Source organism: Astyanax mexicanus, chromosome 3, assembly GCF_023375975.1.
Source record: "Astyanax mexicanus isolate ESR-SI-001 chromosome 3, AstMex3_surface, whole genome shotgun sequence".
NCBI lineage: Eukaryota > Metazoa > Chordata > Actinopteri > Characiformes > Acestrorhamphidae > Astyanax > Astyanax mexicanus.
The window spans coordinates 48,139,495-48,154,062 of NC_064410.1; the positions used below are offsets into that span (position 1 = coordinate 48,139,495).

At 37.8% G+C, this 14,568-nt stretch overlaps 1 protein-coding gene across 1 annotated transcript in view; it reads left to right on the forward strand.

Moving 5' to 3' along the window:
- Window positions 1-9,211: 9,211 nt before the first annotated feature.
- The window catches only part of cdk6 (cyclin-dependent kinase 6), a 64,318-nt gene continuing 58,961 nt past the window's right edge, over window positions 9,212-14,568 (forward strand). Inside the window, exon 1 of the mRNA XM_007259796.4 lies at window positions 9,212-10,999. Within this exon, the coding sequence (XP_007259858.2) occupies window positions 10,776-10,999 (224 nt within the window). The 5' untranslated portion in view covers window positions 9,212-10,775. The remainder of the gene's footprint in view (window positions 11,000-14,568) is intronic.

Sequence of the window (14,568 nt, forward strand, 5' to 3'; positions counted from 1 at the left end):
GTCTGGCATTTCTGCCCACTAAGTTTCATTCCTGCCATTTGACTGATTCTGGGTGGACCTAATTTATTTTTAAATGTGCTAATGTGTTTGCTCCATCATGATGGACAGTGTGAGCTAAAACATCTGTTGGCATCACAGCATCATGACTGCATCCTAACAGTATAACAAATCACCAATAAATGGCCATTAATGAGAGGGACAACAGATGTGTGGCTCTCACTGAGTGCCAGAGAAAATGTGTTTTGTGTGACGTGCAAATTAATGCGCAGTGCGTCCAGGCGTCTGTCTGCAGAGGTGGCAGGTGTTTCTCCTTTCTCCACAGAGCAGGTTTTTATGTCCGTGCTTAAGTTAGTTGCTGGGTTTCCATGGAAATGCCCAACAGAAAGAGTCTTGTCTTAAGGGGCCTGTGCTGGGGACGGTTTTACTAGATGCCTGACCTGGACTTTAGTGGTGACAGAAGGGGAGATAATATTTAAAAAAGAAAAATAAAGCCAACACCAACATTGACAAAACAACATTTTGGTCTCTATTGTGATGCAGAAATGGAGATGTTCAGGGTGGGACAGGTATTTCCATTTAACTTTTAGCTTATCAATGCTTTTAATCTTCATTAGCTTTTGCCATAATAATATGGTCATCTATAGTTTAATCAGCATCTGATAAAAGAGGTGGCAGCAGTATGTGGATCGATATTGTCTTGTTGAAACAGCAGACTGGAGTGTGCATTCAGGAAAGGTAGGCACACTGGTTACAGGTTACACTACTGGGCTGTCAAAGTGCCTGTAGTGAAAACCAAAAGTGATTTGCCATTGTACAACATTGCACGCCACATCATTATACACTAAAGCACAATGATCAGTGCTTTAGATCTTCTGAAATATAAACCACTATATAGATAATGTGGCCACTGATTAATTTAGTCAGCATAATTTTTACTGACGTGTCTTTCTGACAAATGAAACTTTCCAAAATGTACTGTACACTGATGCCTCTCTGAAATGTCATGTCAAGTTAGGGGGGAGTTAGGGGACTCTCCTGGTTCTACCAATGAATCTATCAGCCTGATCACTTTTATAGTTGGTAATAGGCTTATAGTCAGTCATCACTGACATTTCAAACGAGTATCAGCGTAATTAATTACAGCGATTGCAGCTCTGATGCAATTTCTTGGCCAAAAAAATATTTCACTATATACAATATACTGCATGAAAGCTAAGCAAAAACAACAGTATTAGCATTATGAATTAACTGGTGTCACAAGAAGGGTATTCACTGATGTGCCACGTTCCATTTTTGGAAAGTAACTAGCATCATGTACCATGACTTTTGTCATGTCCAAGGGAATCTATGTGATATCTGTGGGGGACCTCCGGCACTGAATATGCATGTGGTTTGTTTGTTTGTCTGTATAGACAATTCCAGCCAGAGTCAGCCAGTCACAATCGCTGCCCCCCACTGCACTGTCCACTTTGTGTGGTAATGCCTTTTAGGATGTGTTCCTGATACACACATGACACTCGGATCGAAGAATGTTGTATGCTCACACAACTTCAAAAATATCATGTTCCCTTCATATGGCACCCACCATTAGTCCTTGTTCGAACTCTGATAATACACATCGGCTGTGTGGGCCTTCCAAAGCCATCTTCAGAAGTAACACTTGACACATAATTTGCTTACGGCTATCCCATTTTTGTTTTTGGCATATCAGTGTTGAATATGTTGGAAGGGGTCCAAATAGTGTAATGCACCAGTGTTGTAATTTAAAAAATAATATTGTAAGTTTGCTAAAAGCATTTAAGCAATAAAATTTCATGGTTGTTTTGGCAGAATCCTCTAAAACTACAGACTTTCTGTCAACCTGGAGTCTGTGATACATATCAGTAATATAGCAATTGTAAATACTAGTTATGTAAGAAAGAATGCCACACTTTTACTGAAACATTTGTTCATCAGTGAGGTCAGGATCTTGAATGATCAATGCCAGTCTCATCCTCAACTCCCCAACTCATCCCAATAGTACTGAATAGAGGTCTCTGTCATTTTAGAGAACACAGTTCTGCTGCTCCACAGGCTCAGCGCTGTGGACTTTATACCCTTCCAACCAACCCCTACTGTACTTTTGATATGGTGCCAATATGTTCATGTTTATCTGCTAGAAAAAGTCCTATTCTATATTCATATTCAATACATATTCAATGTGTAGAAGGGGTGTCCACAATAATTTAAACATATAATGTGTTTTTTGGATCATGTGGAACAGAGACATATACATTTCCCTAATTCCAGATCTCGTCATTTAAATATATTTAATCTAACTTCTTGATGTGTTTAGGTCTTGCTTTGCAGATATTGTTTTTACAGCTGAAAGCATTTTTGGTTGTAGTCTTCCACATCTAACCAGATTGTTTACTGTAGATAAGCTTGCCAGTGCTTTTGCCAGTGATAAAACTTAAACCACTGTGTAGATTTTCAAGATAATGTGGCCACTGATGAATTTGTCAGCATCATTTTTTGTGTCTGCTTGACAAATAAGACTTTCCAAAATGTCTGACTGTCTAATGATGCTTCTCTGAAATGTCATTAATGTCAGGAGACTGGTACTCTCTTGGTTCTACAATTAAATCGAACAATTTGTCCACCATAAGTTTGTAAGTGTAAATAAATGTATGATTATAAAGTCTGGTGTCCAGCAAGGTTTAATTCTAGTCCCAAAGCCATTTTTTTGCTAACCATTGCAATTACTCATATAAAAAATCCACTGTTATGATGATGACAAATGACTGTATGTAACTATATGAACACAACACTATGTTATCAGGCAAGGCAGATAACATACATATGTTAAATGATAATACTGTAGATAATAAACAAAAGAGTGCAGGAACTTGAGAATGGCATGAATAATTAATATATCAGGACATGCCTGGGCAACAAAACACACCTGACAGTCACGTGTTCCAATACTTTTTGTTTTAGATTTGGTTTTGCCTGTACAGACTGAGCATTTATAGTTAGAGAAGCAACACAAAAACCAGATAGCTGTCTATGGGTGAAAAACTGTATCTGTAAAGCTGAGAGAAGATGGAAAATTAATTAAAGCCATTGTTCAAATATTGTTCATAGCCAGTACAACCATTAGTAAGGTCCTCTGTTCTGGACTAGTGTAACAATGCAACAGCAGACAGCAGAGGCTGCATTTGTTCATAGTTGTAGTAATTATCTGGATAATATACAATAAAAGGTCAAACTACATTATGTAGCCAAATAGGTCCAACCTTATGAATAACTTTTATGAATTTATAGAATTAGCTTTATGAATGTTTATATTAAATCTCAAGACAACTATACACCAATAAATATATATTGTAAATCCTTGTTGTTCCTAAAACCCTTTAAAAACTATAAAGAGATTCAATACTTTTTTTAACTGCAAGCAATGAGGTGGAACGAGTGTAAATGTGAAACGTAATACGAGACCCTTAGCATCCCTTACACACCTGCTGCCTTGCTGTGGGAGTGAATGTGATTTGAGAAAGGTGATCTGAGAGGCGGCTGGGCTCAGGACTCGCTCTGCCTGGATGTGTGTGGAGCTGAAAGTGAATATGGGCAGAATGTCACCTGTTTTGAACTGGCACAGGACTGCAGAAGGTCTCTTTTACATGGACAGACAGCGCTCCATCTGTGACCAAAGCTGCTCAAGTTACTGCAGTGTTTGTAAAAGCTCTGATAATCTCAGAAGGGGGACTATTCAGCCAGGCAGAAACATCTGTAGCCTCACATTTTTGCATTCATGTAGTTTCCACTATTACTTCTGACAGACTACTTCTGTCTGTCCATACACACTGCTGTTTGGGATAATTCATATTAATCATATTAGATATTTGTTGTTATTTTGAGTCCTTTTAATGAATAACCATATATCAATCAATTCTTTATTTAAGACACATTATTATTATTCTTTCTTATTTTTAAAAATAAAAAAAGATATGCATCATTCAAATTTATTTTACAAAACCCTATATAGACTTTCAATTTAAAATACATAAAATTATTATTATGGTTATTATGTATAAATCTTAATAAAATAAAAACATTTCCTCTAATAATTCTAAGAAAATTAATAATAATACAGCACTGAAATGTCTATGATTTTGTAACATTTTCACTTGATGTTTTTAGAGAATTCTACAGATCTAGGCTACATTCTCAACCAATCAAAAAAAAAAGAAAGAAAAAACAAACAAACATAACAGATTAACAGTTTTCTACTAAATATTTTAAACTATGAAAATCTCCTGAATATCCAGTGAGAACATTTTAACGGTAATGTAATATGTGGTTGATTAACATTACAGATTTAGTAATTTACATACATGATCACATAAACGTTACAAAATATAGATTAAAATTTAAAAATGGGATGACTGCATCTTAAAGGAATTTCTAATTTAATATGTTTACTGGGCAACACAGTGATAATAACTTGGTAGGTTCTAGTCTAATTAAGTGACTCAAATTTGCCTTAATGTGATCAGATCTGATTTTTTTAGGGCTGTGTGGACATTTTTTAAATATCAGATTTAAGCCACCTTCACATGAGACCCTAGACTAAATGTATATCAGATTTGTGGATATGTGACATGATTTTGAACAGTCAGAACACATTGTCAGGGGTTATTTTTAGGTGGAGTCAACATGCATAAATGTATAATTGTGTGCCTGTGTGCATTACAGTCAGATGCAGATCACTTACAGTACATTTATGAATGTGAACCATCAAGATCAAATTCAATCTGAGTAAAAACTGTACAAAGTATAAGTATAACATTTGGGAAGGGGCATGGCTTATGACAGGGACACACCCACATTTAAATGATTGGGCTTTTACAGTTACAGTATTGTGGGCTTTATAGCACTGAAATGCTATAAACATGTATTGAAAAGGTTTTGTTTGACAACTTTTAATTCTAAGTCCAAATTGTATATTATATATTTAATTCTGTAGTAATAAGACACAAAATAACACATATAAATACAGATAAAACAGAATCAAACTCTGACTTTGGAATTAAAAAGCTGGAATTAAAAGTGTGTATCTTTCAAACTATCAGATCTATCATTAACACCTCTGTAGTCGTTCAAAAGAAAGAAACTACTGCATGTGTAAGAATGCTAGTTTTGCATTCCAAGCAATGAACTAAGCTAATGAACTGTGAATGTTTTCAGCCATCATAGTCATAGCTTTTTTAAGTGCTATCTCCTCAACCACAGTAACAACAAGACAATACTGCTTTATCACACCAGCATTCAGCTAACAGAATCTGGCACATTCAGCACAGCAGACTGTTTAGTCTTCACCTTATCAATAACTGCCACAGTGGCTTGCTAAGCTCGGCTCAGTGCTTTCTTTTTTCAAGCCATGAAATGTAAGGGAAACATTTGCATATCTAGTTTTATTTTCTTTTCACAGTTTTCCAAAGAAAGATATATATATTTTTAAAAGCCTGCATGTTTACTTTCCAAGCATGCAATTTGGCCATTTATTTGCATGAACTGTTAAAGTCTTTGTTGTGACACATCTTAGTGCCACAGCAGGCGATAATTAACTTTACCACAAAATTCCCCTTCATCTTCACACAGAAACAAACAGAAAACTTGATAATGTTACACAGTGTGTGCTATGGGAATGTTTATTCAACACGCTTGTGTAATAATGAGGCATGACATGTCATATTTCATTAAAAGTCAGCTGAGATGTGATTCTAACAATGACTGATCCATAAGTATTTAAAGAGTAGCTTTTTTTTTTGCAGTTTTGCTCATATGTACAGCACCGAAATAGACATATCCAGACAGTCATCTCTGATTCAAACTGTTTGAGAGAAATATTTCCTGTTCAAACTGAACTTGTTTTGAACTTGTTTTACATGTTGTGTCTCGATTTACACAGGCTCAAAATAATTGGGAAATTTTCTGATAAGCAGTGTCAAGGCCAGGTGTGGCATTAAAAAACAAATGAAGTAGGTAAAAGGTCTGCTGCTGTTTCCAAGTTTTGGCTTTGCACTTGGTAGCTGTTCATGGGAACTCCCAATATGCGGGCCAAAGATTGTTGATGCCATTATTAGGTTGAAAAAATGAAACACAGATAACAGGAACGTTCAGCGGTTTGGTGCATTCCTAAGAAAGGAAAATAATGCGCTGACAAGCACAGCAACACCAAAAACAACTAAACATTTATAGAGAAGGAAAGATAGGCTTTACAATCCATTCCATAACATATCATCTGTCAAACATGATGGAGCCACTGTTAAAGAATTAGAACTAGATCAATGGTATTTATTATTGAGATGATAGCTTATATAAGTAGAAATGTCAATTCTGAAGTGTATACAGCTCTGAAGAAAAAATAAGAGACCATTTAAAAATTAAGTTTCTTTGGTTTTACCAAATTAAAAACTTCTGGAATATATTTAAGAGGAAGATGAATGACCACAAGCCATCAAACCAAATGTGAACTGCTTGAATTTTTGCACCAGGAGTGGCATAAATTATCCAAAAGCAGTGTGTAAGACTGGTGGAGGAGAACATGCCAAGATGCATGGAAACTGTTATTCCACCAAATATTGATTTCTAAACTCTTAAAACTTTATGAATATAAACTTGTTTTCTTTGCATTATTTGAGGTCTGAAAGCTCTGCATCTTTTTTGTTATTTCAGCCATTTCTCATTTTCTGTAAATAAATGCTCTAAATGACAATATTTTTAAGTGGAATTTGGGAGAAATGTTGTCCATAGTTTATAGAATAAAACAACAATGTTCATTTTATTTAAAAATATACCTATAAATAGCCAAATCAGAGAAACTGATTCAGAAACTGAAGTGGTCTCTTAATTGTTTCCAGAGCTGTAGATCTATATTTTTGACACAGGTTCTTTCAAGATATTTAAACAAATTAACCTAAGATATTATTAAGGCAACGAAAAGCCACCATAACTGCAATAAAGATCTGGCATCTGAAAGGAAAAAAAACTCTTTTGTTATTAGTCTTTACATGCAAGTTTAAAAACAACCATATTGTGTATATCTATTGCAGTTTGTCCAGTCACTTGATTCTGTGAAAAAGGAGATTAAAGGGGTTTAATTGCTATACAGATAATTGTATATGTTTTAACCTTTTAAATTAAAGATGAAAGTCTAAAATTCCATTACATTTTTATTGCTTTATTTAAAATGCGCCATTTCCAGGCAACATTACCAAAAGTGTCACTGTACAAATACTGAATGTGCTCATACCACACACAACCAGTTTAATTGCTTTCCTTTTCCATATGAAATCAGGAATATGCATGCTAATGTATTCAGGCTAGGCGATGGCTCTCAGAGCTGATTTAAAACGAACAAAGATGATACATAAATGTAAAGCAATGCATTTACAGTTATTGGTTCAGAAGCCATTGTCTGAAAAGTGTGCTTTGTGATGCAAATGCTGAAGTTTGAGTTGCCCAAAGGGGGGTAGGGATGGGCTAACCATATGGCCACACTAACCCATCTTCTATCCTCCCCTTCACTCTCATTGAAATGAATACTTTTCAGTTTCTCAGGGTATTTAATACAAGCGGATTCATTCACACACACCTCCCAGAACCATCCCCAAATAACTCATTTAGGAAGCTTCCCCCAGAGATATTCTCTACCCAATTTTCTACAGTTTTACACTATTCTTTACAACATATTTATGCTAATGTGCTGTGGAGACATAATTGGACCTACATTGGGATACTTTGACCACAAGCTTTGTCATTTTAATTCTCATTTGAACTGGTTCTGCAAGAGGTAAGAGAGGGGGAGAGAGGTGAAATCAAACTCAAACCTGAGCTTTGCTGTACTGTGATTAAAGCACGGTGCTGAAATAACCTCTTGGTAGAAGAAAGAGAAACTGAATCTGAATTACACATTTTATATCACCTCCAACGTTGTGCAAACCGAAGCCATTTTCTTTATTCAGATAGTGCCTTCATGTTTAATTATCTAATATGCTTTATTTAACACAAGGAGAGTTAAATAGATGGCAAACAAAGTCTGATCTGATTTCATATAATATTTTGCAGAAATTAATGAAATGGCTTTGAATTACATAATAAGAGTTATAAACAATGAATTTAAGAGATTTAATCTCCATGATTTGGGATTCGTCCCCCATTGGTAAGTAATCAGATTTTTACTATAATCAAAAGTTTATTTCTTATTAATAAAGGCTATATGCTATAATGGTGCAGCAAGTTTACAAATAAAAAATAAAGTTATAAGAACCAAAAATCTAAATCGGAATTGAGAACATCCTTACATATAGAACCAGCCAGAGGAAATCTCAGTAGTAGAAATTGGCTTCCCTCAGCAAGGGAACTGCTTTCTACCTATTAATTTGTTTGTTTTTACCATAAAATGTTGAAATGACTTAAGACGTAAGGAAACAGTCGATTTCGTATCACTTTAAATGGTTCTGTTTTTTTACAAATTAAGAAAAAAATAAAAAAATTCTAAATCCAATACCCAACACACTCACCAATACCTACAAAAGTAACATATTAATTTCTTCGATTTTACCAAATTGAAAGCCTGTGGAATACAATTAAGAAGAAGATGGATGACCACAAGCCGTAAAACCAAGCTGGTGGAGACTGGTGGAGGAGAACATGCAAATATGCATGAAAACTATGATTAAAATCCAAGGATATTCCACCAAATATTAATTTCTGAACTCTTAAATCTTTAAATCTACTCTTAAACCTTTGTTGTCAGCCATTTCTCGTTTTCTGCAAATAAATGCTTTAAATGACAATATTTTTATTTGGAATTTGGGAGAAATGTTCAACAATGTTAATTTTACTCAAACATAAAAAAATCTGAGAAATTGATTTAGAACCTGAAGTGGTCTCTTGATTTATTCCATAGTCGATTTTTTTTTTTTTTTGCAATATTGCCCAGCCCTACAGATGGCAACGAGTTATTTGGAGGCTGTTGTTGGAAATGCTCATTGGCCACACGAAACTCTGCCCGAGGGCCTTGAACATGGCCTTTAGTGCGGAGGAGCCATTCCCAAAGTTTAGATGGGCTCATGCATTCCCTCAGCTTCCCCCCCCCCCTGCGGTGCTCATGTTTTTGACACGGAGGGAGAGAGAAAGGGGCGAGAGAGCAGTGTGAATGGTGGAGGAGTGGGCCGGGAGAAAGAGGGAGAGAATAAGAGAGAGAGAGAGAGTCGAGCCTTTGTAGTCAGTGAGGAATGCGGAAACGTCCCTGCTCTGTGTCAGAGCTCTCCGGAGGGGGTCAGGCCACTCTGCGCCAGCGTGGGAAAGCGAAGCGGGAGCCCGCACCCAGCGAAGCCGCGGCCGGGTGCAGAGCCGCGCGCACAGCCGCCTTACTGAAGTAGCGGAGCGAGCGCGATCAGTGCTGCGGCTGCTTTTAGCTACTGGAGCGCGAGGAGGAGATCCGGAGAGGAGGATAGAGAGGGGAAGAGGAGGAGGAGGAGGAGAATGACTAAAGCATGCATGCATCAGCCGACTACCTGTGTGGCCCTCTAGGACACTGGGAGATCTGTGATGTAGGTGAAGAGTCCCAGTGGGGGAAACGCACACACACGCACGCGCGCACACACATACGCCTGCACGCGCGCACGCACGCACGCGCACCCTCACGCACTCGCGCACACACATATGAATACATACAGGCGCAGAGTCTCCTTCGCAGCTCCCCGCAGGCGAACTGAACGGGTAAATCATTTTTAACTCAACATTTCAAGATTACAAGATTTCATTCCTCTATTTCCACGTAAGCGCGCTTTGCGCTTTTTTGTGTAGTCGCGCGCGCGCTCTCTCTCGAGTTGCGTTTCATTTATTTCACCGCAGTTGACTTATTGCAAGAACTATTAGCCTGCCGCAAAGCGCGAGCCACGCTTGGAATGCATTCTAAGAAAAGCGCTTTTCGGATTTTGCGCGTTTCCCGTGCGAGCGGGTCGCCGTGACCGGGACGAGCATGCACACGTACGGTGCAAGCGTTTGCTCGCGACAGACAACTCTTATTGCTCCGTTTTTAAGACAATGAGATGAGCGCAGAGCCACGTGCTCGGGCTATTTTTGTGCTGGTGGCACAAAGCAGAGCGCGAGCATCACCGCCGCCGCCAGCGCGGTGTCAGGAGTAAATACAGGGCTAGCAAACTTGCCAGCACTGAACTTTGTGTTTATTATTGCTGAGCGAGCGGTGGCCTGCTTGTTTTAGTGCTGTGCGCTCCGTTCCTGCTTGTTTCGGCGCTCGCCGGAGAGACCACCAGCCTCGGATGCGACCACCAGTGAGCCAGTGAGCGTGTTTAGGAGCTAACGCATGGGCGCGTGAGGTTGATGCATAAGAAAAACGCTGAAAATCTGTGAGTTTCCTGATGCTCATGGGGTACGTACGATTTCCCTGCCTTCACTAGCTATCTAGCTGGCTGTAGGGGGAATAATCTAGGAATAATCTGGGAATAATCTGAGACTTTGGCCGCTCCAGGGCTCCTTGTGTGGGTGGCTGGAGAGCACGCGGGGAAAGTGCACACTGGATCCAGCCGGCTGCTCTTAAAGAAGTGAGCTCAGCGCTCTTCCCTGCTATCCTGTCCAAGCAGGCAGCGTGAACCAGGCTCTGGGATTCCCCCTGCAATCCTCGCCCCCCTCCTCCCTCCCTCCGCAGCAACAGGCTGCAGCCGAGAGAGAGAGGAACACGTGCAAGGAGGAAACTCAACAACATGGACAAAGAAAGCATGATCCAGCAGTACGAGCCCGTGGCCGAGATAGGCGAAGGCGCCTACGGTAAAGTGTACAAGGCACGCGACCTGAAGAACGGGGGTCGCTTCGTGGCCCTAAAGAGAGTGCGGGTCCAGACCGAGGAAGAGGGGATGCCACTGTCCACCATCCGCGAGGTGGCGGTGCTGCGGCAGCTGGAGTCCTTCGAGCATCCTAACGTTGTCAGGTAAAGCCCCTCAAACTCTTGAGGACCAATCATAGGCCACCCCTTAATAGTTTACATCCTGAGTCACTAATGAGTCTTAATTGCATAATTGAAAAATAGGCTTTCAGACTAGTAACAGGATGATATGACCACAGTTCATGTAATTGTATAGTGATTTAAATATTATTTAATGTTTCATATGTAAAAGCGCATCTCATCTCATTCAATTAAATTAAAATATTATTGAAAATTTACTTAATTTCAGTGATTCAGCTGAAAATGTGAAACAATGGACCAACACCATCACTGATCATCAGTAAATTTAATTTGGACATCAAGGGACCAGAGTCTGGAGGAAGAGTGGAGAGACACACGGTCCAAGCTGCTTGACTGATTGGTCTTATATAATATTCTAATTTTCTGAGACACTGATTTTGACCACTGGGTTTTCATTATGTATGCATGCATATATCAGGTAAAGCCCCTTAAACTCAGAGGACCAATCAGAAAGGATCCTCCGAAATAGGTTACAACCTGAGTCAATGAGTCATAATTGCTGAGTAATATGCTTTTAAATTAGTAACATTATTAAATTAGTCATTTAAATATTATCTAATGTATGCATATGTATATCAGGTAAAGCCCCTTCAACTGGACCAATCAGAGGCTCCTCCCTAAAAAGGCTAGTATATACTGAGTCATTAAGTTATAACAGTTGGGTAATATGCTTTTAGATTAGTAACAGGATGACAATACCACAGCTGATGTCATTTTACAGTCATTTCAATATCATTTAAACTATAAATATGTAAATCAGGTAAAGCCCCTAAAACTGAAGACCAATCATCCTAAATAGACTACATTTGAGTCATTAAGAATGATAAGGCTACAGTTGGTGTAATTTTACAGTAATTTACTCTTTTATTTATAGGCACATATCTTGTTTTTTGGTCATTATCACTGCAGCATATTATGAACATGTGTATTGCTATGAATTCTATGAGTTGATTTTAATTTTAAAATTAGTAAACGATTGATTAGCAAACAGCTGATGTAATTCTTCAGTATTGTCCAATGATATGTATAGTAGCTACGGTTTTCTTGGTGTCTGGGTCATTAAGGTTACAGCATGTTGTTTTATATACTATTCTAAACAAAACTGGCTGTCCCATCCCCTCTTCCTCAGAAGCAAAGTTCATGCAAGTTGCCAGGTTGAAGACATTAAAGACAAATCCGATAACTAACAATGTTTAATGACTTAAAATTGACCTCTTTACCTATCTTAAATACTCACTACCTTGACAGCCAGCTGCATGCAAACCACTGAGTATAAATACAAGCACTTGAATGTAAAAAATGGTGCAAACTGCTCTTACTTTCTAATGTTTGTGTTATATTACAAAGCTAAGCTTTGATGAAGCTCAGTGCTTACCTGTTCAAGAGAAAATTAGCCAGCTCAGCATCCATCCTGTAGTCCTTCAGGGCTCTAAGCTATCTCCGTCTCTTGCTGTTAGTATTTGCTTGAGTTGTGCTCCATCTCGTCTTGGTCATTGAGCTTTTTGAAGGATGCAGAGGCTGCATCAACCTGTGTTCCATACCTGGCAACCTAGGGGTGTGGAAAAAAACCTAGGACTGGAGAATGGGCAGTGGGTGTTATCAGAGGAAAAAAAACAACAAAATATTTTCTCAGTAACTGACAATTCAAAGAACATACTGGCTCATTGTTTTAGCTATAAAATGAAAATGTGTGCCCAGTGTTATGAGGTAAGATTCCCTAAACTATGATGACTAAGCTGCCAGCTATTAATCATAGTTACTGAATAATAAGCTTTCAGATTTTGTTTATTCAGTGACATTTCTTTGGTTTGTAGGTTGGTTGTACCTTTTGTTATTGTATATTGCTCTGAATTTTGGGAGTTGATGTCCATTTTAAAGAGTTTAATTTTTTTTTTGGGGAATTCCTCAGACCAAAGCTTTGTTTACATTGCATAATACACCAGGTTCCCTTCTTACCTGTTTATATTTCAATTTACAAATAGACTAATATAATTTGTATCGTCAGAATTTGGATTTTAAGATTCAAGATTCAAGATTTGTATTGTCACGTCACAGAGTGCAGGTGTACATGTGAAAAACTTGGGTGCAGATTCCCACCAATGTGCAGGGAACTATATTTACAAGAAGAATAATTAAATAAAATATAATATACAATAAGACATACAGATAGCTTTACAGTATAAACACTATACACAGTACACTCAATAACAATACACAGATTTGCTAGCAGATCTGAATTGAAGGTCACAATCAAGCTAGCATGCTAATAGACCCTTCAGCAATATTAAAAACAAGACTTTAACTCTTAACCTTTACTAAAAATAGTCAACACTATAAATCACTGTTATCTAAACATATGGTAAAGGCTTAAACTCAAAGTTTAAGATGAAGTATTAGAAAGTGTGACCAGTGTTATCAGGTAAGATTTGTTAAAATATGAGGATTAAGCAGCTCCTATTAAACATGTCACAGTATAAACATGAATCTTTAGTAGTGTCCATTAGTGTACATTATTTACACTATATAGTGAGTAGGGTACAGTTTCGGACACATCTGTGTTTTAAGCTGCTTAGAGGAAGGCTGGCAAAACATAGCTAGTCACTTAGTATAATATTCTTGGACAACTTTAGCTTATAGTTTACAGTTCTCACTGTATTTCACAGCAAAGGAGTGTGCCAAATTGTGTGCAATAATATCCCCAACATTTTTAAATATCATGAACGATATTACATCCAGAAATATCGCGCCGCATCACCCACCCCTAATGATAACATCAGGGTACTACTTTTCTGCTGTTTTTAGCAAAATAATTATTCACACTTTTTTTCATTTCACATTTTATATCTACTAGAGACAGATTTTATCTGTCCAGTATCATTTATTTTACTACAGTCCTGGATATATGGAAATATTTGAAGTGCATTATTATTATTATTAGTATCATGACATTCTGGATCATTGACTTCTGTACAAATCTGAAAAAAAATATTCAGTTAGAGGTGTGCCATATCATATCATATGCAATGCTAAAATGTAATTTTCATTTAGTAGAAATAGTGTATTTTTTATTCAGTGTTTTGTCATATCACCAAAAGTATCACTATCATGAAAGTACCATGAAATATTGTGATATTACTTTAGGGTCATATCGCCCACCCCTACTACAGCATTAACAGAGCGAGGCGTGAGCACATGCTTCTCTGTTCAGCTGGTAACAATAGATTTAAGTTTAGTCTTTAAGTTCAGATATTTACTGAACCAGTAACTGTAAAACTACAGCCATTAAAGCAGTGTTTCTCAATCCTGGTCCTGGAGGCACCCTGTCCTGCCCATTTATTGCTTTCCCTTCTCCCAACACACCTCATTCAGCTAATCAGCTCATTTGTAAGCCCTTCCAGAGTTAAAGCAAGGGAAACCTGTAAAATGTGCAGGGCAGTGGGGCGCCAGGACCAGGATCGAGAAACACTGCCTTTAATGTAGTGAAAATATGTCACCTGAACATCTGTTGAAGGTTTCAAGTTTTACAATGAAGA